Here is a 27,481-nt window from a genome sequence, read left to right on the forward strand (position 1 = left end):
GAATTCCTTCCAACAGACTGCCTGAATTGCTAGGCTAAAAAGATAGAGGTTTTTAGGTCTGTTTCTCTTTTGCAAAAAAAATTTGTATTCTCACCTGGTTGGACAGATTCTTGCCAGGCCTATGAACAAGATCTACCTCAGTGGCAATCTGCTCTTTCTTAGGACTACATATGCCATTAGATTTTATATTCTTTATTTACACCACATTACAGTTATATATAAAAATGATGGACCTTGATAGATGCATGCTACTATATGGCTGATAAATTCATTCCAAAATATCTTGGGGTATTGGATAATTTATCCATTCTATTCCAGTACTTTTATTTTAATATTTAAAATATTTTGAATTATGGCTGGCAAGTAGGCAGAATTTAATGGAATTTTATTTAATCTGATAAACAAGTTCTAACTGTTCAATTCCAAAACAGCACATGGAGAAAAATTAATACTTACTTTCTAGGCTCTATTTAGAATATTTATTACTACATAATAACAACGACAACACATACGATTAAATAAATGCAATTGCCATTCAAAAGCCTCTGCACTACCAGCTTTTCACATTGATATGTCACACTTGACATCTCAAAAGAGGAATTAAATCCAAATTAAATGTCTTGGCTTACTCTTTTCTGTCTTACTGACATATTTACATTTCACTAATTTCAAGCACTGCTAAAACAAATTCTGCATTTCAAATACCTTTCTTTTTAGTAGCTGATTTGGGAGAAAGCTTTTTGGTATCTTTGGCATCTTTCCCAGCAGCTTTGCCTGACAGTGTCTGTGAAGATTTCAGATCTTCTTTCAGTTCTAGCTGCTGATGTTCTTTTTCTTCCTCCATTTCTTTAGACTGTATTTCAGCTGTTACCTTGACACCATAGTCACACATAGTAAAGTACATAGTATCAACACAGTGCGACTACTGTTTTAAATAGCCTATACTTGCTGAAAGTACTTGCTGAGACATAAATAAAACAAAGGAGATATTTTAACTAATAAAATTTATTACATTTTGATTATTTATCAAAAATAAAATTCTACAGCAAAAATGGAAGACAGAGAGAGAGTGGTTTTAATTCTTGTAACCCATTACCTGTACTCTAGGAAAAAGTGAGAAATATAAGAATCAACAGTATGGAAAGCAAGGCTACAGTTATACTGTAAGGGTGCAGAAATTAACTTATTTTAAAATTAACAAAGAGAGAAGAAAAAGTGAACTTAGAAACCAACAATTTGAAAAGCCCACCTAATTTACTTTTAGCTATATATAAAAAAGAACGTAATCATAGCTTTTTAAGTTGTGAAAGGTTTGAGCAAACATTGCATCACAGGATAAAACTTGTCCCCCTTCTCACGCTTCTATTGAGGGATAAGGGAAAAGTTTATCACGGAAGAAGTAGATATACAGAGTCAACATTCAAAGTATTTCTCTCAGTAATGCAATGAAAGGGTCAGTTATAAATACAGAGGTGCTGATAATACAGATATTCCACCATTTTCCTCATAGAAACACAAACCTATTCAATGGAAATATCAGTGGTGGAGCAAGACGCATGAAATTGAGATACACAGTGTGTAGACTGTGTGTTTAGGCTGCCTACTGAATGGGAAACTTTGACTGTCTGATCCAGAAATGTTTAAGTAAATAAAACATTCCTTACCATATTTGATACTGCTGTTACTGCTGTTTGCCACGTATCAGTAATAAGATTTTCATCTTTCCCAGAAGTGGCCACTCCATTTTCAGAATTCTCATCCTTAGCACTCTTCTGTAGAGTTCCCTTGCTTTTTGACTTGGTAATATTTATTTCTGGTGAAGGCAGTTTCCAAGAAACTAGAGGAATCCTTAAAAATAAAATATAAGGCATAATTCACACTCCCCTTTATAAAAAGTGTTAATTTGTAACTACATTGGAGAATATGCTAAGAGAATGAGAATACTATTTTCAAAATTTGCCATAGCAACAGAAAAGGGATGAACTTTCCTCATGACCAAAAGTGGTGTAAGACAAGAAAACTGTCTAGTTTAACTACCAAAGCTAAGGAATAATAATAGATGGATAAAACTATATCAAATGACTGCGTGATCTGCTGATATATTCCACAAGGGCTAGGAGCACAGCCTCATTACTCAGATAGTTTCTAAATGAACTGTAAGTATTTTAAAAGAGCAAGTGTCATTATTGACAGCATTTTTGATATTGTGAATTATTTGGTGGTATCCCTTGCTTTTTAATATGGCATTCAGTTTTGTGCATCTTTGTAGGCAACCTTGATTTATATTTGTCATTAGATAACTGATTTAATTATGTTTGTTGGTGCAAATTTTAAACCTGTTAATGTTCCATAATAATATTTACGTTAGTTATGTGAGGATTGTGCTGGAAACTGTCAGCAATCCAGAGGGAAGTAGGAAACATTTCTATAGCAGATTTCTTTCAAATGCAGATTTTAAAATGTTTTATAATTCAGAGATGCATTAGTGAAAATTATATAGGTAAATCAGTAAAGAATCAGGGAGAAATTAAACCTATAAGATGATTCAAGATTCATAATTTGACTATAATCCCTAGTTAAAAATTCTTATTTCCCCATCCTTTGAAATATACACACATCCATTTCCACATACACCCACAAAGCTATCAGTGCATTGTATTTGTTGATATTTGTATAATTCAATAATGCATTTCTACCTTCTTGATTTGTTTTGATCTTCTTTCTGTTCTACATCAAAAATATCTAACAATGGGATTCTAGTAAAATCTTGAATGTCATCTGTTGGGATTTTTCCTTCCATTGCCCTATAATAGTCATGAAGAAGTCTCTTTGTATCTTGGAAACGATCCACTTCAACCTCAAGAAGAAAGGATAGAAAGATTGCAATCCAAAACAGGACAGAACAAATTTCTGATACATTTTTAAATACATGATAGCAGAAGCAATTCTAAAACCTAAGTGTCTGAGGGAGAGCAAGAAACATAACCATATTTGTTTGAAAATTTATAGTGTATTCAATGCATACTTCTATTTGCATCTATAGTGTCTTCACACTGGTATTTCTAAGGATTAATAAAAATCTTTGTTGTTAGAAAAGGAAAAATTATTTACAATAAATAATGTTTGATGCATGAAATTTAATTACAATATATTTTGATATATATGTATTTCTATAGTAGCAAGTATACTAGTACCAACAAATTATAGGGACCTTTTTGTTCAAAAGAAAAAAAATCCTTAATAGCATAAAATAAAAATGGTTAAGTGATGGAGAAAATATTAAAAGCCATACAGTTTTTCTGGAACAAAGAAATCAACAGTCTTTACACACCTAAGTGTCTTGAAGATCTTTTTGTGTGAATCATCTTGGAAGAAATCAAGTAAGATTCAAAAAACATTTAACACCTGTCATGTTTTGATTTATTGATACAGTATGGTCTTAGTTTCTAACTGACAAAACAGTACAAAATATTCATGGGAAAATGCACAAAACCACATTCACAAAACAAAGGATAAAACCTTTGTGGTGTAAACCAGCACTTATCCATAAGTTGAGGAGAAAATACATTCTAGTATAACAGTGTGTACCCAGAAAGGTGAAAAGAAATCTGATAAAAGGCATTTATACAAATCTATGTGTTTATACAGTAACAGAGCCACCTGGGGAATACATGTAACTTCCCACAGAAAAACCCACAGACGGAGAGCTCAAGACCAAAGAAGCCTATTTTTGGCTGCTTCTCAAACAAAGCCATAATATAAAGATATAGTTATTATATTTATAGTTCTGTAGTTCTAGCATTAATAATTCATTTATTTTGGGGAGTATATACTAAGTAAAGAAAGTAAAAATGGTTTACTTTGCATTTTTCTTTAGGAAAAAAAAAGCTTATACATGGTTAATACATGCATTTGTAATTTTAAATAGCTATTTTGCATATCCACACATGACATATCAAGTTAGATTCATAGTGAATCTCCACTGGACTGCCTCATACATATCCATGAAATTCTCCTAGAAGAGAATTAGGATTGCAAAGTTATACATGAATATAAAGGAGAAAAATAAAAGATTTAAGCTCAGCAATATTACTTTAATTTGGCTCTCATGCATATAATTCAAGATATATTTTTTAAATACTCAGTCCTATAAATATCATAATTACAGGATTAATGTGGTTCAGTTAGTCAGCAGTTATTTCATATTTCAACGTCTCTCTTTAGTCAGTGGCCTTAAGTCTTTATTTAGGGCATTATTTAGACTTTTTGAAAACAGAGTTAATAATTTCCTTACTATAGCAACTGACTACTTCACAAACCTTACATAAATTACCACAACACTCATATGAAATAAAAGAGTGGTTCCCTTGTTTATTAAATGTATAAAAATAACACAGAGAATTAAAGGGGAGGAAGCCCACCCTAAGCTGCTTAGGCCCAATTTTTCGGCCAAATTAGCATCACACTGCACATGTTTAAAGCACTGGTTTCATTGTCTTCTTTAAAGTTGCCAAAACTTTCACAGAATGGTCACTCAGTTCACATAAAAGCCTGTCTAGTCTAGTCTATCCCAGTCCAGTCCAGCCCTAAACCAAATTTATGCACCTAGAACAGGAGTCACAGGGAAATCTTACTTTACTAAAGTAATTAATAATCAGACCAAATGAGAGGAAAGGCTTAATGTCGGGGAGGGGAGAGCCAACTAACTGAAGATGGTCTCTTGAAAACTTTAAAGTTAGATGTGTGAAAGGTGGCTTATATTTGAATGGCTTTTCTCAAAAGCTACCAATGACATCACATTCTTACAAACATTCCTTGCAAATTTTTTTTTTTTCAGTCTGTACATAGAATTTCAAGCCACATTGGTGAAGTTACAACTGAAATAATTTTGTGATATGGGAAATACAGGACAACATTAACAGCAAGTTGGTCTACAACAGCAGTGAATTATGTAATTTGTAAATTAAGAGCAGATGTTGATATGATCACAGAAGGATAAACAGCTCTAACATTTCTGTTACAAAACTCAGATGATTCACTGGACTGATAAAATTGCAAAAAGTAGCACTATACACTACAGATTGAAAGTTTGGGGCGTTGGACAATAACAATGGTATTTTTCTTAACCTTTTCTGCCTGCCAGTTAAATGTATGGAATGTCATCTACTTTTTGTCTCTTAACTTTCTAGATAAATGAAGAAGAGGCATGAACATTTGCTTATCTAATTCTCAATCGCTCACTTATTTGGAGCCAACTGTATGAAATTCCTCTGAGGCTTACTGTCCTCCAAATCTAACTCATTGTCCCCTTTCATTGCAGACTCCATAGTGGATCCATACCTGCATAAGTGAAAAGAAATGGTTCATAGCAATCCCCCTATGATCTGGTAGCCAGCCATCATTCATGATATCAGTACGTTCCTGCTCTGCTTCTTCCCTTCTGTTATCACAGATATCCCAGAGAAGATCTCTTAAGTCCTAAAACACAAAATCAAATGAGAAATAACTATGAATGATGACTTAAACACCCTTTTTATATTTATTATTAAAAATTGTGGGGCTTTGCCCATGCATAGGGCATCTTCCCATTTGGGGCTTTTTCTTTACTGTTATAAATGTCAAAGCCTGGTCCAGAAGTCATATGCTTACAGACAGCTGACAGAAATTAGCTTTACAAATGTGCCAGAGAAAAGAATACAAAGGTGTGAGATGAATGTGTAGGCTGCCTTGCTTTCCTCAGGCAGAGAAGACCTATCTAAGCTAGACAAAGATGTGAAAATATGAATAGCTAAGCTCCCAACCGCACCAATAGTTTTCCACTTGAATGGTTTGCTAATACACTTACAAGAAGAATAAGGGGATGTGCAATATGAAAAATTCTGAGAAAATTGTGTCAACGCTCAAGTATTCTTCCAATTTGGACAGCTCCATGACATTTTTCTTTAACGTTCTTTATAACTAAGTGCTCTTCAACTAGTTACTATAATAACAGCACTATGTGGCTCACTGACAGCACTGAAGACATACTAAGCATACAACATGCATGCAAACCCTCTGCTCTCCATTGCCATCTCTGCATGGAAATAGTGAGACAGACCTCTAAATAATAAGAGGTGATGGGAAGAGAAGAGTGCTGTTAAATGCAGTGTTAAGGTAGGCTAAGATGAGCTGTCTCTTGGGCTCCCAGCAGTTCTACACCACCTGACCTGTTTTGGGGTCAAGAGAAAACATGTTCCAGACTACTAGCCCCGCAATGAGTTTAGACTTCAGGTGGTAAGTGATTCCGTATTCACCAGGTCTTGGTCTCAGCCTAATATGTCAGATCTTATTTCTCTCCCCTGTCCAAAGACTTCAGACAAATCCATTTGTCCTCTGTTAGACAAAAGCCACAGGGAAGCTGACAAATGAGTAGTCCTTGGGCTAAATAACACATCAGTGATAACATAGATAGAAGGTAGCCAAGGTGAAGCCTATCGGATATTCATGGCTGTCCACATTGTAAGATATACACGTAAGGATACGCTATGAATAAAAAAGATATAAGCATACAACTTATCTGTTTTGCAGTGGTGTGTCAACCTTGGCTGGCTGACAGGTGTCCACCAAGCTGCTCCATCACTCCCCCTCCTCACAGGACAGGGGGAGAAAACATGATCGAAAAGTTCGTGGGTCAAGACAATGAGGGAGAGATCACTTCCCCATTACGGTCATGTGCAAAACAGACTTGACTTCGGGGAATTAATTTAGTTTATTGCCAATTAGTCACAGAGCAGAACAGTGAGAAATAGAACAAAACTAAAAACACATTTCCCCCACCCCTTCTTCTTCCTGGGCCCCACTTCATTCCTGACTCTTCTGCCTCTTGTCCCCAAGTGGTGCATGGAGGAGGGGAATGGGAGGGTTGTGGTGAGTTCATTATGCATTGCCTCTGCCACCCCTTCCTCCTCATACTCTTCCTCTGCTCCAGTGTGGGGTCCCTCTCATCGATACAGTCCTTCATGAACTTCTCTAATGTGGGTCTTTCCCATAGGCTGCAGTTCTTCAAGAACTGCTCCAGCATTGGTCCCTTTGTCTGTGTGCAGTACTCCAGGATCGTGCTGCTCCAGCATGGGTCCCCCATGGGCCACAGGTCCTGCCAGAACACCTGCTCCTGCGTGATGATGATTTTTAAGTCCTCTACTTCATTCTATTGAAATAATGCTATAGAAAAGGAGGTCCAATGCTTTTTCCATCTCAGTGAATTCATCCATGATTCCACCAATGTTCCCTTCAACTAACAATGTTGCCAGCATTTTTTTTTTTCCCTTTTCTTGGAGCATTTCCTGATATGATTTCAACTAAAAATCTGTTTTCAACTAAAAGTCTGTTCTGAAATAGGAATCTAATAAATTCAAAGACAGCTCTACTTCCTGCCTGTGTTAAATCTGGCTCTGAACTTGTTAGGACCTTTAGTCCTATGGATTTTTGTGAAAAAGAACTCTCAGGACATGTATGACCCAGCAAAGCTCTACCTGAATCAAAACATTTCAAAGAAATTCTCTGTACTTTGTATGAATCAGTTTTAGAAAACATATATTACCATATATCATTTATGGAAAAACTAACTGACTGCCAAGATTTGTTAGAATGTGGTAGAAATGCCCAAACTTGTGAGTAAAATCTCTGAAAACCATAAAACATAAAGAAAAAGAATGCAGAGAAATATTTATTTTACAATGTGCCAGAATACCACTGTATAACCTAAAAAAGAAGCAAAACATAAGAAAGATATGGCCAAAACCCAGAGAAATAACTGTGAAGAACACTTTATGTGCAAGAGGAAGTGAATTAGTTTAAGAGGAGTGGTAAAAAGGACAAAGATGTAAATAATATCATTCATGTTACATCGAGCTTGTATACAGTGAAATAACACTTTAGGGTATATTATAACATTTGCCATTTACTTACAGTAACTCTTTGGTGTAGTTCTGCTTTTGTTTCCTCATCTTCTCGCAGGTCATCAGCAACTGAATTATAATCTGATTGCCACTGAGATACAAACTCCTGCTTAAGGTCTGGATGCTTCAAATAATCTTGGAATTTTTTTCTGTAAATTATGGTAAAAATAATTTTGGTGTTAAAGGCATTTAGAATGCCACATAAAAAATATAAAATACTAATATTAATGTAATAAGCCACTGTTTCTACTCACCTAATGTCTGCTAAGTAATAAATCACAGAGTGCTGTTCATCCCTTAGACATCTAAGTATAGTTTTGATGGTATTCATATATGCATGTTCTACCATTTCCCAATAAGGTACTAAAAAATCAGGTATTTCCTGTGAATTTTTCAAAACATCAAAATTAATTGATATTTTTCTTGGTAACCCATTTAGCTGTAGCATTAGCAAATATAAGAAAGATTATTTCATTAAATCATATTACTGATTTTTTTTAATGTATATTTCTTTTGCTTTACAACTATTTACAACTGATCATAGACACTGTACCAACATATAGTTTATCCTGTGCATTTCTTTGGAAAAAAAGTGGCAGTACTCAAAATGAATGGGAAATTCCAGCAATTCCTCCAATATCTGTGGGTTTGGATATGCTCATTAACTAAGTGAAGATTAGTTTAGTGAAGATAAGTACTAAGTGAGTACTTAAGTATCAAAAGTTGGTGGTACATAACTGTTCAAGCCGGTAAAAATCTAAGCTGATTGTATAGTATTGCAAAAGTGACATTTGACTGACTGACTGTCATGAAGAGCAAAATAAGGCCCATGGCCAGAGGAAACCCAGCATATGTGAGCTAATTGCAGTCATGAAGGCAAAACTGGTAAATATTAGGAAAAGAATTACAGAACAAAATACAAAGTATCATTATGCACTTTTCAAATCTACATCTCAAATACTCTACGCAGTCCCAGCTCCTGATCTCAAAAAATTTACAGTAGAACTAGAGCAGACAGACAGAAGGGCAAGAATCATGACTGAATATATGAACTGCTCCACAGGAGGAGAGTTAAACAGATTATGACCGGATTGGAGAAGCAAACCAACACTGAGCAAAATGAAGATGTGACAGACACCTGTCACATCTTAAATACCTTCAGAGGATGATTATAGAATTATTATTCATTGTATCTCACAATAAAGAACGAGGGTCATCAAATCACCCAAGCAAACAACAGGTTTAAAGCAAAGAGGCAGAAATATTTTTTCGGAATGAGTGTAATAATACAGGCTATATCATGGAGTCCAAAAAGTAAATTGCTTCAAAAAGAGGAACTAGACATAATCACAGAAGAAAAGTCTATTGAGAGCTACTAAACACAAAGATGCAGATATAAAGCCATCTCAGGAAACCCCTAATTTTCAGATCATTGGAAACTAGGAAGATGTCCTCAGGGAAAACATGTTAGAAAAAAGTAACCTAGGAGAAAGATCAATGCACACTCTCCCCATTCTTACATTCTTTCTACAAGGTCCACAACTGGCCCTTGTCAGAGACAGGAAACTGACCTAGTAAGTCTATGCTAGCATTTCATAATATTAAAAAGTATTATTATTTTGGAATCCATGTGCTATTGTTCATCATCATTGTGAGGAATTTACAGAAAAACAATGATCAAAATTTTAAAGTGTGTCTTTAATTTATATATTTTAGTAGCAACTGTTATTTATATTTTTAGATATTTGTAATACAGTACCAGTGCATCTTTCATTGAAAAATACTGAAGAAAACAACATGCAATGAGACAAAAGGTTTAGGTAGAATATGCATAAAATACTAAGAAAAATATGTACTTTGATATTTAAAAATTTTAATCATGAATGAATGTACCTTGGGAAGTGGTTCATCTACATAAATCCATTCATCTGATCCTGGATCAATTGGCGGTGGTGCCACAGGAATGGGAGGAAGCAGATCTTGACGTGTAACTGGTAAAAGCTTTTTTCCTGGTGATATTTCTTGAGCAGACCCTTCTATATGAACATACGATTAGTACCTTCAAACATATTTTAAGTATCAATAAACAGAATTAAACATCTATGCTACTCTGCAAGTTCAAAATAATGGAACCGATTCAATATTTCATTACTCAGGCGTTGTTCATCAAAAACCATACTAATCAAATCAGTGATGCCATAGTTCTAAAATCACTTTCCAGTTAAGCTTATATTTTGCAGGACTGATACTTCTCTAAAACCATCACTGTGAGAAAAACAGGAAGATCATGAATTAATATGTACGCATATGAAACAAATTCTTTACCAGGTAAACCAAGGCCAGTGGTGTTGATACAATTCTGAGATTCATTACAACTATCATGATTTCAAGGACTCCCTGCTTTATTAAATAACAGTTGTAAACACTTACAGCTTCCATATTAGACTTAGGAAAGAGTGAATCAAGGAAAACAAACACTGAAGATGGAACAAACAGATAAATTGAGCTAAATTTGGCCTAATTTGGGAAATACACCTTACTCTGAGGAGAAGCTGAGAAGTATGAAAGACGATGGATAGGAAAAAAGAAAGAGACAGAAAAGATCATGTGTAGAAAAAGAAACAAGTGAAAAACTAACCCTGCTAACCTATAGTATAGCAAAATAATTCTGCATGTAGTTAGCAGCTTCAGAGCACGATTCAACCCTAGGATCTGAACTGACCTCTGGAAAGATATCAGCATCTCCTCAGTGACCACAGAAGGATCCTAAAACAACTAAATCTTTAAGTTAACATTAATTAACTGCTCAGAATCATGTGCGTGAATTCTGGCCAGTTTTGCTGTGGATTTGAAAATATTCAAAGAAAATAAATAGTCTTGCATTAAACCACTGTTGTAACAGTCTTGTCTTTTTGTTTGAAAGAAGCTTAACATTTAAAGAATAGATGTGTTTTGTTTTACTTTAAGTGTGACAAATCTGCCTCTGAAAAACACTGTCTTGCTGGGTGCTTCAATGGAAAAACTGCTATCATTCTCCTGATTTAAATTTATAAAAAGAACAAAACTCTTGGCCACATAATATATTCCAACTACTTCAGCTTCTGCTAAATATTTTGAGAATGAGAATCTGTATTTAGCTTTACCATGTCACTCCCAGAATGCTACTGATGTCTGACTCATTAATATACATTCTCATACCTCTGTTCTGCTTATAAAAACCTAATAGTGAAGGACAGCTTGGTATCTATCAACATAAATATGAAATTAGTCATTGTTAACCGACCACAGGGATTATTTCTCCACAGGGAGTAAATAGTCCTTACAGTACTTCTACAAGATAGCTAGATGCTAACCAGAAAATCTCAACTCCATTTGCATCAATAGGAATTTTGGCATTAACTCCAGCAGGGCTATGAATTGTGTCAAGGACATAAAAAAAACCAATTTCAACCAGGTGCTTCTTTGAAAATGTTCCATCCAGTTTTGTGTCAGGTGTGATATTTCCAAGAATTTTTCATGAACTGGAAACCTTGTGCAGGAGTAGAGGTCTAAACTTTTAATGTTAAGAGTGCTTTCCAAGACAATAACTTTTTTTTGGGGGGGGGGGGGGGTTGGGCATAGAAGAAACATCAAGACTTTCTTGTAATAATTCTGAAGAAAAAACCTGGTTATTCAGAAGTCCTGGTTTACTTGATGCGTCTTTTCCCCTGGATACTTCATCTTTTTTGCTTTTTAACTTTTAAATGATTCTTTCCTTTTGGGTAATTAAGAAGAAAAATGGAATAAGCATGCACCAAAACACATGCCAAAACCACTCCAAGTTATCCATGTTTTTAAGCTGCTGCTGATAAATGAATATATGTTAATAATGGCAAGTTAGTCTTTCTTATACCATTATGCTATCCCACATGGTGAAGATGCTAGCTGCAATATTTAAACCAGGAAGAAAGGACTGAATTTAGTAATCCTTTACTTTATGGAATTTAAATAAATCCAACTGACACTTTCTTTTAAATATTTTAAAACTTTTTCTCAAATGATCTTTACAATTATGTGAAATTGGTCCATATCCTCTGAAAAGGTAAAAACACAACAGAAAAGTTCAGAGTTCTGGTGCAGTTATCATTAACTTACACATCCCCAAAGTCTTGCAGGGCCAGTGACAACTGATGTTTCCATATAGTTTTATATATTAATTATTAGTGTTAATTATAAAGAACAAAGTCTTTTCTTACTGAACTGTAAAAAGTAAGAACAGGAAAACTTACTTCTATTCTGTTTTTTGGCAATTTCTTCCATTATAATTTCCTTCACTGTTTTGCACACAAGACTTTCTTCTGTCTCTGCATTCACTTTAACTAGAGTACTTTGATGGACTGAAAACCATTCCTCTAATTTTGGCCATGTGTCTAGAAAGCTTGAAATTCTATAAAAATCATATTAATGCATAAAATTAAAATCTAACTAATGGAAAATCAAACATTTTCCCAAATTAATAAACAAAAGAAAAAGCAAACTATCTCATTTAATACTGAAAAAAATCCAGGTAATATTCTTTGCAAAATAATACTCCATCCACATCAAATCGTTAATTTTCAACACAGGAAAACTTTCAAAATTCTACTGTTAACTAGTCTTATATATTTCTTACTCTTTCTTGTCACAAGCTAAACCTACTTTCTTATATCACAACTAAAACACTAATAATAATATATAGTCTGAAATAGTTAATAGTATCAAATATTTAGAAACAAAACTTGTTCTTGATTTTGCTCTTTATGTAAGTTAAACATCAACTGATTCAGTAAAAAATAGAAAACTAATTATTTTTTATAAACGTAAAAGCAGAAGATACCATTTTAGAAAATCTGCAATTGAAATCAAGTGCATTTCACTCAATGGCATTCACATGATGTATGACATATGTCAGATATATGTATGCATAGATACATATATATACACGTATGTGTATACATATGGTTCATGGTTCATGCAATATATATCTGAAAAAGAAATTCTCCTTGGAAGAATACCCTGGAAATGCAAAACACAAGAATTCTTAACTATTAGGATTATTTATATTGTGCCAAAAATGAAAGTACTCTTTAGGCTCCATGTCAGAGGAACTCCTAAGTAAATTCTTAACATCAGGCATGTCAGTACTATCATGGATCACGTATGAGATTCAGATTAATTACATGCCTAAACATCTGGCTGAAGCAACTTTTTTGTACTTCATATAACATACCTATGTAGCACCTGGTCCCTGGCTAAGTCTATCTTCTCTTCTAGGATTTCAGCGTCTGAATTTTTATTGTTGTTCTCCTGTTCAGTTTGAGATGACTTCAATTTATTTGCTGTGTGGAAAACAGTATATATGAGCATATATTGAAAAAGGCAATTACGCAGGTAGTTATTCACCCAAAGCAAGGTAATTATTGAAAGAAAAATTTCAGTGTTCCTTGATATTACATTTCTCCATTTAAAAATTGGGTACCAAACTTCCTAAAAGAAAGCAAAGTCAGAGAAATATAAAATTAAACTGGAAAGGACCTGAAGACAGTGTCTGCCTCTTCCTCTGTTTAAATGCATAGCCCGTTATAACACTAACATATCCTGATGGATGCTTTGCAGTCATAGAAATCTCCAGTTGTAGAGATGGAGCATTCCTGTAGGTGGACTGTTTCAGGTTTATCTATTGTAACAGTTAGAAGGTGTTTTCCCAGCCTAATCTGAATCTTCCTTGAAGTAACTAGTCCTTTTCACAACAATGGGCACATATTCCACTGCATCAGAAGACAAGGTATTCTCTCTCTCTGAGTCTTCTCTAAAGTTAAAAAACACTTTTATTGATCAGAAATAAGCCAATTTTTACAAATTTCTGATTTTTTTATTGTTCTTTTGACTCTTTCTATCACCACATGGCATGTTACAAAATAAATTGTTTGTATTTCTGAGATTACATCAGGTATTATCACATTTTCAAAGTTTTTTGGCAACACAAGTTCTTTAAATTAACAAGTATTTCCAGTGTCTATAGATTTATCTGTACCGCATTGTTAGCAGAAGCTCTAATGATTTTACCTCATCATCACTCCTACCTACACATAAAAGTTAAGAGTAGATGGTGCTTTAGTTCAAGCCATGTGCCATGTAAATGCTGCAGTGAAAACAATGAAGAGGAATCTCCTTATAATTTGGGCAATATGGGACATATTAAAGAAAAGAACTTTGGTTTTGCCAACGTGACTAAGGGTAATTAAAAATGTGTGGTCTGGAAGTGAAACAGCCCTCTAAAAGCCTTTGATGCCTTGGCCTTTTCAGCCAAACTGACAATTTCTGATTGTTCACTGACTAACTGAAGACAAGACAAAGGCAGTAATCAATAGGGAATGAATGTTGGCACATCACTTTGTTTATAATTTCCTTCATCCCTTTCCAAATGTGTCTCCTGGAGAAAAATACTATTTACACACAGTCATTTGTAATGAGGCATATTTCTGCATCTGTTGTTAACTTGTGTTTTTTCCAGCTGCTGTTTTATGTGATGTCTAACACTAGCCACTGTGCTATCTCAGGTCCAGTGAGAATTCAGTACAAATATAAACAAGTATATACACATGCACTTGCACACTTCTGATCTGCCTCTGAAACAAATAAAAGTTATTGAAATAATATGGAAGCATTCCAGGTGATAATACACAATGAAAGTGATACTGTGAGATGTAGAGAAATTGTACAGTAATGCTATTTTACTCCAATAAGTACAACTTAGAGTTATAACTGGTTAATAATGCTTGGGATTAATGTGTTACTTATACCTAGTCATGTACTTTTAGACAGCTGAAGTTAAAAGGGGCCTTAGAAATGGAGAACAAAGCTGTCAAGAAATCTAAACAATTTCTAATTTCATAATTGTCAGAGGAAAATATAGAGCTTATATAATTTAGTATTTTTAATTAAAATATGCAACTTGCTATTATGTTGCAAAGTGTTCACAATTTAGCCATTTCAGTATTATAAAAATCTTTACATTCCCCATACATCAGAATCTGCTTGCCATTTTACTTTGTTAAAAGTAGTTGAAAACTTACACTTCAAATTAGCCAGACGTTTCAGTACCACAGTGTCTGAAATATCCAATAATACAGAAACATCAAATGCAGGTGAAGTAACAGGAGGCTTGTTAGGGGCTCTGGGATCTGTAACAAGTGAGAGCTTTCCAGAATTTGCATCTTTTGTTTCTGGATCAATCCCTGTATAGGCTTTTTCAAATAGTTTTGCCTGATTAATTGTCATTGGAAACCCATCCACAATCCACCCCTTCTCTGGTGGTGTTTGGCTAAAAGTAAATGAAGAAACAGAATTATACAGTGAATTGATAGCATAATAATAACACCTAAAGAAGACCTTGTCCTAGCAGTCTTTCATTCTGAATTTAGTATATTAAATATCCTGATGAATACAGAATGACAGACATAATTAAATTGTAAAGCAATGGATTTTAAATGAGAAAAATAACCTCAAGCCTAACTAAAAGTGAAAAAAATCAAAACCAAAACAATTTTTGCTGTCTTGATAAAAAGTTTTCAAAAACACTCTCTATACAGACTATGATCAGAGGTGTAATTTCCCTATTTTGTCTACTAACTTTTCCACTGATGTAACAAATAGAAAAATCTGGTTTGTAACTTTAAAACATACTAATGGGAGTAATATAACTTAAATGGTATTCACGTGGGAACTTAAGGGCTAATTGCACGTCAGGGTAGTTGAGACAATTTTCTGTCAAACAAGTAGACAAAAAAAAGAGTAACCTAACTGCAGAAGTATGAATACTTGGACTATCCATTTCACAAAATCTAAAAGAAAAAATACTAGCATGTGCTGAATAGCTTCCAACTAAGAAACAAAATAGAGACATTAGTTATATTTAATGACTATGTGATAGTCATGTGTATATTTTTACTTACCTTCAGTAGTGTACAATAATGTCTGCATACTTTAGGGCTAGACTCTACTGCTAGCATTCTACTGCTAGCATAAAATGAGCATTAACTAACTTCACTAATTAGCTCCACTTTCCAAGTCGAAGACTCCAGTGTTCAAAAACTATCTTAATAAAGAGAAATGGCTGAATTTGGACTACATCTCGATAATTACGTTGTAAATAAGTGAGGAAAAAAAGCTATACAGTTTCATACTTAATGGCTTCCAATAGGATGTCAACTAGTAATTCATCAGGAATACTTTTTCCTTTCTTCAACAATTTCTGTGATGCGGCACCAAGCTGGGCACGTACAGATAGCTGTGGAAGAGCGCAGAGTAAGACTAATATGCTCAGAACGTTCACAACACTCACTGTTAAAAAGAGTATGAGTCTACTTTATATATTATATATTATTTATTTATTTATTTAAATTTAATGTTTATCGTGTGATTTATTTATATTTAATATTTATTGTTATCTATTAAGGAGAAATAGTTTCAGCTGATACGAAAAAGGCCTAATTGAAATCTCCAACTGATTTCCATCATTACACCCATGGAAATGCCAGACAGAAACAAGGTTGAGAAACAAAGGATATGAAGACCAAGAAATAAAAAATTAAGTGTCCTGGTTCTAAGCTTATTCTGATTTTCAGTACCATAAATCCACTGACAGTTTCCTACAGCAGCATTTAACTTCATTAGTTCTACAGGGATTCTTTTAGCTTTCGAAGTATTTTCCAGTGAGCAATAAAGTCAAATAGATCATTGTAGAATTAAATTTTTTTGAACATAAAGAGAAGAAACCTTGTCATGGAATGGATGATCTGCTTGGCAGCAGCAAGATCAGCAATATATTTTTGCTAACTCAGAAATTACATAGGAAGTACCATATCTTACGTTAATGGGACATTTAACAAGAAGAGATAGAACTTTAACAATATGTACAACTCTAACCAACATACACAGGAATAGATATTCGCAATAAACCCTTTTCATATTTCATACAGAAAATGCTTGCAGTAAGGACAACAAATTAATTCAGAATGATGAAAGGGTGTCACTATTTAAGTCATTTAACCTTTTAAACTAATGCATCGTTATAAAGTAGAAGCTAAAATTGGATTACAAACCTTGGATAGGCCATCCTGACTGCTATCTGATATAAACTCTTGCCCAGATGGATCCTTTTTAACAGGACAATTGCCTAAAATAGGTATATTATAAAGTTTTACAATTCTATTACTATAATATTTATTACTATAGATGAATAATAAAAGTATATGCCTCATTATTGTTCTTTGAACAAATCAATACAGAAGGTTTATACAATTGTTAGAATCATAAGATGATTGATTAATTCAGGTTAGAAGCAACTTCTGGAGGTTCAAGCAATCTTCTGCTTAAAGTGGCATCAGTTAAAAGGTCAGACCAGGTTGCTCAGTTGTCTACCCAGTGTGATGTTTACAACCTCCAAGGATGGAGACTACACTACCTCTCAGGCAATTTGTTCCAATGCTTGATGGTTCTCATGCGGAAAAGGCCTTGTCTTATGTCTAGTCAGAAGTGCAACAAGAAGGACTTTTACAGGTATCTCCATAGCAAAAGGAAAGCTAGGGAAAATGTGGGCCTGCTGAAAAAGACATGCAAAAGACTGAGGTATCGCAAGCCCCTGAGACTAGCAGGAAAGTCTGCAGCAAGAAAGATTTACCCTTGGTGGAGGGGGATCAGCTTAAGGAACACTTAAATAAACTGGAAATAGACAAGACCATGGGACCTGATGGCATATACCCACACATGCTGAGGGACCTGGCCAATGTCACTGCTAGGCCACTCTCAATAATCTTTAAAGGTCCTGGTGATTGGAGGAGATTCCTAGGACTAGAAGAATGCAACTGCCACTCTTCTCTTCAAGGAAAGCAAGAAGGGGGAATTGGGGATGTACAAGCCAGCCAGCCTCCCTTTAGTCCCTATGAACTGATGGAGCAAATAAGCATGGAAACCATTCCCAAGTATATTAAGGACAAGAAGATGACTGGGAGTTGTCAGCGTGGGTTTATGAAGGGGAAATCATGCCTGACTAACCTGACAACCTTCTACAATGAGGTGGTGGGCTCAGTGGTTGAGAGAAGGTCAGCGTATGCTGTTTACATTGACTTTTGACACTGTCTTCCTTAACATCTTCATAGACAAACTGATGAAGCATGGACTAGGTAAGTGGGCAGTGAGGTGGACTAAAAACTGGCTGAACTGCCAGGCTGAAGGGGTGGTGATCAGCAGTGTGAAGTGCAGCTGACAGTCATCAATTAGCGGTGTAACCCAAGCGCTGATTCCGAGACTAATGCTGTTTAACATCTTCGTTAATGACCTGCATGATTGAGACAGAGTGCACTCTCAGCAAGTGTGCAGATGATATGAAACTGGAAGGGGTGGTTGATACACCAGATGGTTGTGCTGCCCTTCAGAGAGACCTTGATGGGATGGAGAAAAGGGCTGACAGGAATCTCATAAAGTTCAGGAAAGGGAAATGCAAAGTCCTGCACCTGGTGAGGAAACCCCTATGCCTTCAGCACCAGCTGGGGGGCCAACTGTCTTGAAAGCAGCTTTGCAGAGAAGGGCCTGGAGGCCCTGGAGGAGAACTAGTTGACCATGAGCCAGCAATGTGCCCTTGCAGCAAAGGCGGCCTACAGCATCCTGGACCACATTAAGAAGATATGGCACTAGTGAGACCACATCCGGAGTGCTGTGTCCTGTTTGGGACTCCTCGGTGTAAGAAAGGCATGTATTGGACCAGGCCCAGAGAAAGGGCCTGATGATTACTAAGGTCTGGGAGTATCTGACATATGAGGAGAAGCTGAGAGCTGGGACTGTTCAGCCTGGAGAAGAGGCGGCCTGAGGGGAATCTTATCAATTTGTAGAAATATCTGGGCTGCGGAAGGGAGTAAAAAAACAGAGACAGACTCTTCTTAGTGGTGCCAATTAAAATTACAAAAGGCAACAGATATAAACTGAAACACAGGAAATTGCATTTAAACATAAAAATACTAACTGTAAGGGTTATGGACTATTGGAACATGTTGCTCACTAAGGTTGTGGAGTCTCTATCCTTAGAGATGTTCAGCATCCAAGTGAACATAGTCCTGAACAACCTGCAGTAGTGACCCTGCTTTGAGGAGGAGGATTGGACTAGATGATCTCCAGACGTCCCTTCCACCCTCAATCATTCTGTAATTCTAAGCTTAGGTGGCTGAGCCCAATGTCAGTTCCTTTGTTGGCAAGATCTGTTGCAAAGAAAGGTGAGGGGAGAAAGTGAGGAAAGTGAGGGGAGATGAAGGCTTGCCCTTTCTTCCTTTGGAAGCTGCTTTTAAGCTGAAGTTCTCATCCTGGACCCTGCCTGTGGTACTTCACAGCTGTGTAGCAGCCACGTCTGCATACTGTATCCTGTCTCCTTGATCTGACCCTGATCCACGCCTGCTGACTTGAGTGCTTGGCTTGACTTCAGACTTGCTTCACTGGCAGAATTTCTGGGTTATCACCAGACTGAGGTTCACACTGATCAATGTCTCTGGAACTGATAGTGACCCTGACTTCAGACAACATCCTCACTCATTGTTGGTCAACGTTGGTGCTTCCTGCTTTGCTATTGCCCTCGTCACCTAGCTCACCTTCCTTCATGGAGCAGCCTGCAATTGCTGCTCCCAGACACTAGGAATGTGTGGGAACAGGAAATTCGTAATGGAAGCTACTGTGAAAACTCAGATGTCATGGATACTACCATGGATACTACAAGAGAAAGGGGAATTGCTAGGTAAATCTACTAAGATAAGAATTAAAACTAAATTGTATAAACTATATATACATATATAAATAAAATATACACACGCCTTTGGTTCCATTGGTAGGTGTTTCTGTTTGGAGTTTATTTAGAACTTTCGGCGGTGATTTTGATAAGTTCTTCTGGACCTTGTATCAATTATGAAAAGAAATGGATTAGAAAGGAAACTACATATTACAGGAAAAACAAGCCTGTCAATTCAAGCTGACTCTTGAAGACTTATAAGTCAAAACTTAGAATTGAGTTTGAAATTGAGTAAAAAAATTGAAACAATATGCTTTCTTCCTTATATTTTTCATTCTCACCTTCCTGTTGGAGCCAAACCCAAAATCAACAAAAAATGCTTACCGCATTTTTTTCCCCGGAACTCTCTGCTTCTTGTGGAATCACATTGTGCTCACTTTTCATTTCATTTTTAAGAAAAGCTTGGATGGCTTCCTGAACCAGAGTATCAACAGATAGTACCTGAATATTGCAAACTAATACACAAAAAAATTAGATAACTTACACAGTTTGAGTTGAGCATACATACAGAGAGACTATTACTGGCAATTAAGTGAATGATTTCATTTGGGCTGTTGATGAAAGTTGCTTCCACTGTCTCTTCTCTGTAACCACTGCACAGTGTGTCCCCACAATCACCTAGCTATCTTGCTAGTCTCTTCTATAACAAATATCCCCAGAGAATCTGCCAAAAGCATTTTCAAATTCTTAATGCAGAAGTAATACTATATGAACACTATATTCAAGTTCAAGTGTTTTTAATCTTATTTTGGAAGATAATGAATGAATGACTTGCAACCAATCCCTGCAAAATACCGATGCATCTGAGGTTCAAGGATTAGTAATGCAAGGATTTGCCCAAACAATTTTCATTTTAAGAGTGGGATTTTAATGCAAATAAACATTTTTAAGAATTTTAGGGAAAAAAAAGAAAAATCTCTACCTTTTTCAATAAACTTTGCACAGGTAGTTTTTCCACTAAAAAGTTTTCCCAAAATACATCCCTTGATAGGAAATGGAGGAAATAAAGGTGGTGAAGATTTGGGTTTTGGAGGATAGAAAATCTCCATCAGTCTACGAAGCACATGACCCAGTATGTTATTATTAAGAGGAGGTTTGTTTTCACTGTTCTCTTCAGTTGGGCACCATTCCCCTGTCATTCTCTGTATAAATGACAAATTACCAAATAATTTGTCAATATGCCTTGTCTTTCATCTTTCTAGATATATGTATTTATACACAAACACAATACATAAAATAACCAAATCTGAATAGTACTAAATATTTGTAGGAATAGACCCTTGCTAAAAGCTATAATTATGTCATAATCATTAAGCATTTATTGATATTCACTAATACCTAGTTGAGAGAGACAAGTACTCCTACAACTTCCTTCATAGAGTCCAAGAATAATTTTTTTTAATTCCATAAACATGAAAAATCATTTCACCAATACCACAGAATGAATTAGTAGCAGATTTTTGGAATAGAAGCCCAGTAGCCTAATATTCAGCATTCTAAAAACTGGGCAACATTATTGCCCAGTATCACATAAAAATTTTTGAAAATTTTTACAGACAAAGGTTTCTAATATATATATTTGCCTAACACACATTCAATAGAGAGAAAAAAACCCAAAGCCCAACAACCCAAAACCAACCCAAGCCAAACAAACCACCATATAATTCAAACAATTTTAAGAGAAGGAAATACTAAGTAGAATCTTCCAGTTCATCTACTCTGAGACCAATATAAATTTATCAGTGATATAAGTTACCAGCATACAGCTTAATGAGGTTTGGCTAGTAAAGATACTTTTACTGACAATCACACTGGAAGAAAGATGAGAATGGAAGGATGTAGTCAGAAGAACTGAATGGGGAATTGTGCTTTTGCCACTCTAATATACACTCTACCAGTATTGGATCTTGTTACACTAGGAAAGTACTGATGTGCACTTTATGCTATGAGAAACTAAAAGAGAACATTTTAGTATGCAGGATAATACTAGTCCTGTATTAATTATTATTTAGTGGCAAAGTCAAATGTTTCAGCAAGAGAAATCCCGACTAGGAAAAAAAAATGAAGATAAAAAATGTTCACAATGAGAGTGGTTAAGCACAGCAACAGGTTGGACAGAGAGTCTGTGGAAATTCTGTCCTTGGAAATACTTGAAACCTGACCAGACAAGGTACTGAGCAACCTTATCTGACTCAGAAGTTGGCCCTGCTTTGAGCAAAGACGTTGAACTAAATGACCTCCATATCCTTTTCAACCTAAGCAATTGTATCATTCTATACATTAAATATTTAATCACCATCAGAAGCAGCAACCAGTTTCAAAGTTCTATTGAAATATAATGTTTTGAATTCATGTTCCAGGTACAATATGCAACCTTTTCCTGAACTTACTATCATGAATGATATATTGCCACAGCATACATTCTACTAACGGAACTTGATCAGTGTTGACTTCGAACATATGTGCATTAGAGATAATAACACAATGTAACTTAGTATCACTCTAAATGAAAATATCACCTATTTTTAATCAGTAAAAACAAAAAAAATCTTTGAGTTGCACAATATACCCTCTCTAATATATCTCAGAAAACGTCCTTCTTAATATGTAATTGAAAAAGACATGCTTTAAAAAACTAAAACCTTGTCCCATCTGAACCATTCTTCCTTACTTCCTTAAACATGGAAGCAGAGATGGATTAGTTATTTTAAATTCTATCAGACTTGTAGGAAAAATTAATTCCAAATGGAATGGGCTCCCCATTTGAAGCACTCACCTTTCAGATTTCTTGCCCTTTTAACCAGAAGATTGCTAGACTGTATCTGTCTTGAGCTAAAGTAGCTTACCTATCAGAAACAAGTTTTCAGGTATCCAGGTGAGAGTTATTTAACTCCTGGTCAAGACTCTTGATCAAAACTGGAAATTATTTGATATTTTGAGCAGTGCCTACTGTTACGCTTGTTTTGGGTGATTCCATTAATTTATTTCCACAACTGATGATGTGGTAGTTTCCAAATATTTTCAGGCTCAATCTAATGTGGAATGTGCAACTCACTGATAGCACTGTATTTTGTTCTTGTATTTTATCAAATACATTTGATGTTTTCAGTCAGTATTCCTAATGCAAACTTAGTATTCTTGAGAGATGCCAAGTTGCCTGTGCTGGGCATTTTTCTCAAGGGTTAAGAAAATCAGCATAAACTTTGCCAGAATGCCCTGCAATACCCTTTTTTCTAGAAGCAATACTTTGAAGGTATTGCTGTTTACTTAGATTTTTAGAATACATAAGTATGAAGTGGTGCCAACAATTTTAGACATGTCATATGATACCAGCTTTTGATTAATACTGATTCAGAAAGACATAAGACTAACAACATCTGGAAAAAAAAAATTATGTGAATGTGCACTTGAAACAGACTGGTAGCAAAAAAGAGGCTTTAAATGTGTCATTAAATGTTTGTGACCTTCAGTGCCCTTACATCTAGGGAAGACTACAAGACTTTGTAATATAAACAACAATACGACTGAAAAAAATTTTCATTAGTGTTCCCCAATAACTGTTCACTGCCTGTATGTCCTCCCTGTTGGTCTTGTACATATGCCTTTTTTCACCTAAAGAAACTGATCATGAAATCCATTACATGAGTTGATATGGTCTGCACAAGGACCTTATAAATAGATAAATCAGGTAAATATATGTTAAGATTGAAACCAAAGTAAATTGAGCTGTCAGGCATTCATCACAAAACTTGTAACATTTATACTCATTGCAAAAGAAAACATACCAATTGATTCAGGATGTGGATAAAAGCACATATGTATTATAGTTATTATTTCCCAACAAGTCAAAGACGGGTTATTTGCCATGATAGCCATATGCTAGTTAAAGAGATTATTTGAAAAGACTAAATACCTAGCAGGATTATTTTTTTTCCAAAGAAAACCATTATTGATGTAATTTGGAAAAAATTGTATAATACATTTTAACAGGGAAACATCAACAAAATTCATCTTTCACTTGTGAAATTACATTAATGTATTGTTAAGTTGAAGAAAAGTTTTAAGGTACCCTGAAAAATAGTTACTTGTATTCTAATAGATGGTTAAGAAAAAATGTCAGCCATTTTTAATAATTTTCACAAACATTACCATCTTAAAATAAATGGATCACTCAAACCAATAAATCTTGCTAGAAAGTTTTCACTCAAAATTGCTGAAATTAAGACTATCAGGTTTTGTAACAGATAGAGTATTTAATTTTACTTGCTTTTGCTGGCTACTTTCTGTTGCATTTTGAAACACGGTAGCATTAAGCACACTTTCAAATTCCTATTAGCTAAAAATTAATTGCATTGCAATTAACATGTTGGTCCTATGAACTCAGGAAAGAAACATAATCAATGTTATATACAAGAATGAAATTGTAACAATGTTTTAAAATTGCAGCAGTTCTCCAGTGCTACTAACATAAAATATAGCCATATATTTCATATAGAACCTCAGGAAATTAAAAGAAAATGCATGTAAAAATCTGGTTTCAGAAACTAATAAAAGAACAAAATGAAACATCACAACAAAATGTTTATGATTATGAAAAATCAAGGTGTATTATCTTCCATTATGTCTTATCAGTTTGATGTACCTTGTATTCACCATAATCTTTTTCATCTAACAGATTCATTTTATTCAGCTCTACAAGTTGTTCTGCGTTTGGTTCATTTGGCAAAGGTTGAACTGAGGCTTGTTCATACATCGGTTTTCCATTAAAAAAAAATTCCTTCCAATCAAGCATCAATTTTAATGGAATTCTGCTGCGGGGGGGGGGGGGGGGGGGGGGGAGGGGGGAGAGTTCCAAAACAAAAATTAAAGGGGTTAGAAATTTGAGAATAATGGACCCAAATTTACAAGAATCACAATCATGAAACAAGCATATGCTAAACTAGATATAGTTTATAATGCTTTCTATAGTTATTACAGCTTTTTATAAGTGCTTGGTTATTTATATGACAGCCATAGGCACTTATAGGCTTCAGTATTTTCATAAATGTGTCATCACACAGTATTTAGCTGGCAGAGCTCTGTAGCAGTAGTACTGCCATAGCTGTTTTTCCCTGCTCCAAAATATTCTTCCCTTTTGTGGGGTAAAGCTTCCTCTCACCAAAAATCTATAGAATTTTTTCCTGGAAGCTAAAATTACTTTAGAATTATATGAGTAATTAAACTATTTTTTTTTCTTTTAGAAAGGAAAAATATTCATATGAAACAAGAAAAACTGCATATAGTAGCAAGCTAAATGCAAACAGGATGCTCACATGTCATTAGAATTCTATGGCTGCTAAATAAACAATATAAATAACAGCTTAAATTTAACAAATGGTCAAAATGAAAGTTTCTACTATTTCTTAAGATTACATCAATTTGGACTGACTTTTTTTTTTTTTTAGAAATTATTGTAGATAGTTGAATGTTATAGCTTTAAATACACTCTGCATGTGCTGTTAAAAAATAATTTAATACCTACTGTATGTATCCTGCACAATGAAGTGCATGGAAGGACAGACAAAGCATACCTATAGTCACAGTAAATGCAGATACAACCTTGATATGCATACTTTGGAAAGATATTTCAAATATCTGTACATATTGTGCACCACTCAGTACAAGAAAATGTGACACTGGCCTACACTGGAACCATGAGTGTGTCAGACAGGGAAATCATCAAATCATCACTAAACTGTGTCTAGGCTGACTATTTTATCATGTACTCACTGGGCCTAAATTTATATAATTTCCATAAAATATAATCATATGTATTTCATATGGTTACAGCTTTATTATTTTAACATACAATTACACTAAAAGGCAATGAAGATTTTGGCATACTTTCTAATGCTGTAAGCCTTACCCCATAGTCTAATCACTGAATACTAATGAAAGAACGACAGCAACAATACCCTGCTCCATGGTTTTGGAAACACTCGTACAGCACAGGCACTTGGAGGTTACTGCCTTTTTAGGACCTTCTCAGAAACCCTGTGCAATTAGGGCATGTCAGAAAAGGGAATCACAGCATGTAGGACTTGGAAGATTTCGGACTGCCCTACTCTTTGGACAGTCCAGACAAGTTGATATATATTAGGAAACTGATTCTGTTTATGTTACACCGAGGAAGTGTTCAACTAGCAGCACAATCTAAAATGACATGAGCACCACTCAGTTTTTAACTTTTAAACTTAGGACTTTGTTCATAAAAAGGAAATCAGTAGTTCCACAAGCTGTAGAACTAGTGGATCTTGGCCTCCTAAGGATTCAAGTTAGCTGAGTTTTCAAGAAATTATGCTAAGGCTTTAGCATTAGTTCATCCTGTATTACACCTCAGTGAATCCTCACACAAAAGTAAAGTCACCATTTTCCCACACAAACTAATTGGACCTGTCCTGTAAGACATCTTACAATCTCCATAAGATGTTATGGTGCTTAAACCAGTCTGAATAATGAAGCCTAACAGCTACCTAACAGCTGTTATTTTTGCCTAACAGCTACCATACTCACTTGTTTGTCAGTAGACGATATTCTCCTACTTTTGTTGACAAATCAATGATTTGGTTCACCACTTCCCAACATATAGAATAATGCTTTTTATAACGTGCCTGAGCTCTTTCAGTGGCAATTTTCTCATGACATTCTCTTTCTTTGATAATTTGTTCTTCATAATCAATTTTTTCTTGTTTTGCAAGAGCCTAGAATTTTTTTTTAAAGAGTAAATTTGAGATTGCAAAGAAAATGAAAGTGCAGAAGTGCACAGTCCTGGAAATGAAAATGAATGTGCTTATTTAAGTCAAGAAATTAAAAAAGCTAGATTTTCATGAGACTTGGGATAGCCAGCAAGCAGATTAACACATAGACAAATCTAAAATTTTTTATTCATTATATAAATTCCAGTTTGTTTGCTTTCTAGCTGCTAAAATATAATGAAATAAAAGAGAAATATATTACTTCTTTCCTGACAAACAGATTAAGAACACCTTCAGTTCTTAGAGGGCAGGGAAATATGAAATGATGCTGTCTACTCTTCGTAATGAACAACTATGCAGATGCATTGGTAAAGGCTTAGTTCCACTGAAACCCACAATAGAATACTCATTTAGAATATACGACAAGTAATTTAACTTACAAGATTCTGATCTGAAAATAATTTGATATTATTGATACTGTTCAATCTTTGAGAAAGATTTCTGGTCATGGTAGAAAATTATCAGTAGTTCCTGTGATGGTGTGTTCCTTTTGGCCAACAGCGTACTTAAAGAGATGTTGTAATCAATAGCTATAGCTGCTGATTACATAGGTCTCCTGCTGTGTTGGAGGATTTGGAGCTGCTAATCGTTTTTGGCAGGAGCAAAATAAGATTTCTACCATACATTATGGCCTACTATGAGCATAGCACTTGGCAGTTTGCCACAGGATTATGAGTCCTTTTAATTTATTAATCAACTCCAAGGTCCAAGGTAGAGATTAGCACTCACAAGTGGAACTCCTCCAGCATTTGTCAAAAATGGATATTAACAGATTGCCTCTAAAGGAAATGAAAAACATAATTCTTGAAACAGGATCTTATGTCATTGCCTTTTGTCATTTTGTCTCTGCAAGACTGTGCCTTTTAAACTCATCATACAGAGATGTCTTCCTACAAAGTTAA

General features: G+C 35.0%; 1 protein-coding gene across 1 annotated transcript in view; it reads right to left on the minus strand.

Annotated features, from left to right (window-relative positions):
* The window catches only part of SPEF2 (sperm flagellar 2), an 81,999-nt gene that overhangs the window by 33,217 nt on the left and 21,301 nt on the right, over positions 1 to 27,481 (minus strand). Inside the window, exons 9-25 of the mRNA XM_052777906.1 lie at positions 26,338 to 26,525; positions 24,428 to 24,596; positions 20,708 to 20,927; positions 20,110 to 20,240; positions 19,811 to 19,889; positions 17,060 to 17,133; positions 16,142 to 16,245; positions 15,032 to 15,279; positions 13,186 to 13,294; positions 12,206 to 12,363; positions 9,831 to 9,973; positions 8,192 to 8,319; positions 7,948 to 8,086; positions 5,341 to 5,478; positions 2,697 to 2,857; positions 1,665 to 1,848; positions 706 to 871 (exon numbers count right to left, since the gene is read on the minus strand). Of these exons, the coding sequence (XP_052633866.1) occupies positions 706 to 871; positions 1,665 to 1,848; positions 2,697 to 2,857; positions 5,341 to 5,478; positions 7,948 to 8,086; positions 8,192 to 8,319; positions 9,831 to 9,973; positions 12,206 to 12,363; positions 13,186 to 13,294; positions 15,032 to 15,279; positions 16,142 to 16,245; positions 17,060 to 17,133; positions 19,811 to 19,889; positions 20,110 to 20,240; positions 20,708 to 20,927; positions 24,428 to 24,596; positions 26,338 to 26,525 (2,539 nt within the window). The remainder of the gene's footprint in view (positions 1 to 705; positions 872 to 1,664; positions 1,849 to 2,696; positions 2,858 to 5,340; positions 5,479 to 7,947; positions 8,087 to 8,191; positions 8,320 to 9,830; positions 9,974 to 12,205; positions 12,364 to 13,185; positions 13,295 to 15,031; positions 15,280 to 16,141; positions 16,246 to 17,059; positions 17,134 to 19,810; positions 19,890 to 20,109; positions 20,241 to 20,707; positions 20,928 to 24,427; positions 24,597 to 26,337; positions 26,526 to 27,481) is intronic.

Source organism: Harpia harpyja, chromosome Z, assembly GCF_026419915.1.
Source record: "Harpia harpyja isolate bHarHar1 chromosome Z, bHarHar1 primary haplotype, whole genome shotgun sequence".
Lineage (NCBI taxonomy): Eukaryota > Metazoa > Chordata > Aves > Accipitriformes > Accipitridae > Harpia > Harpia harpyja.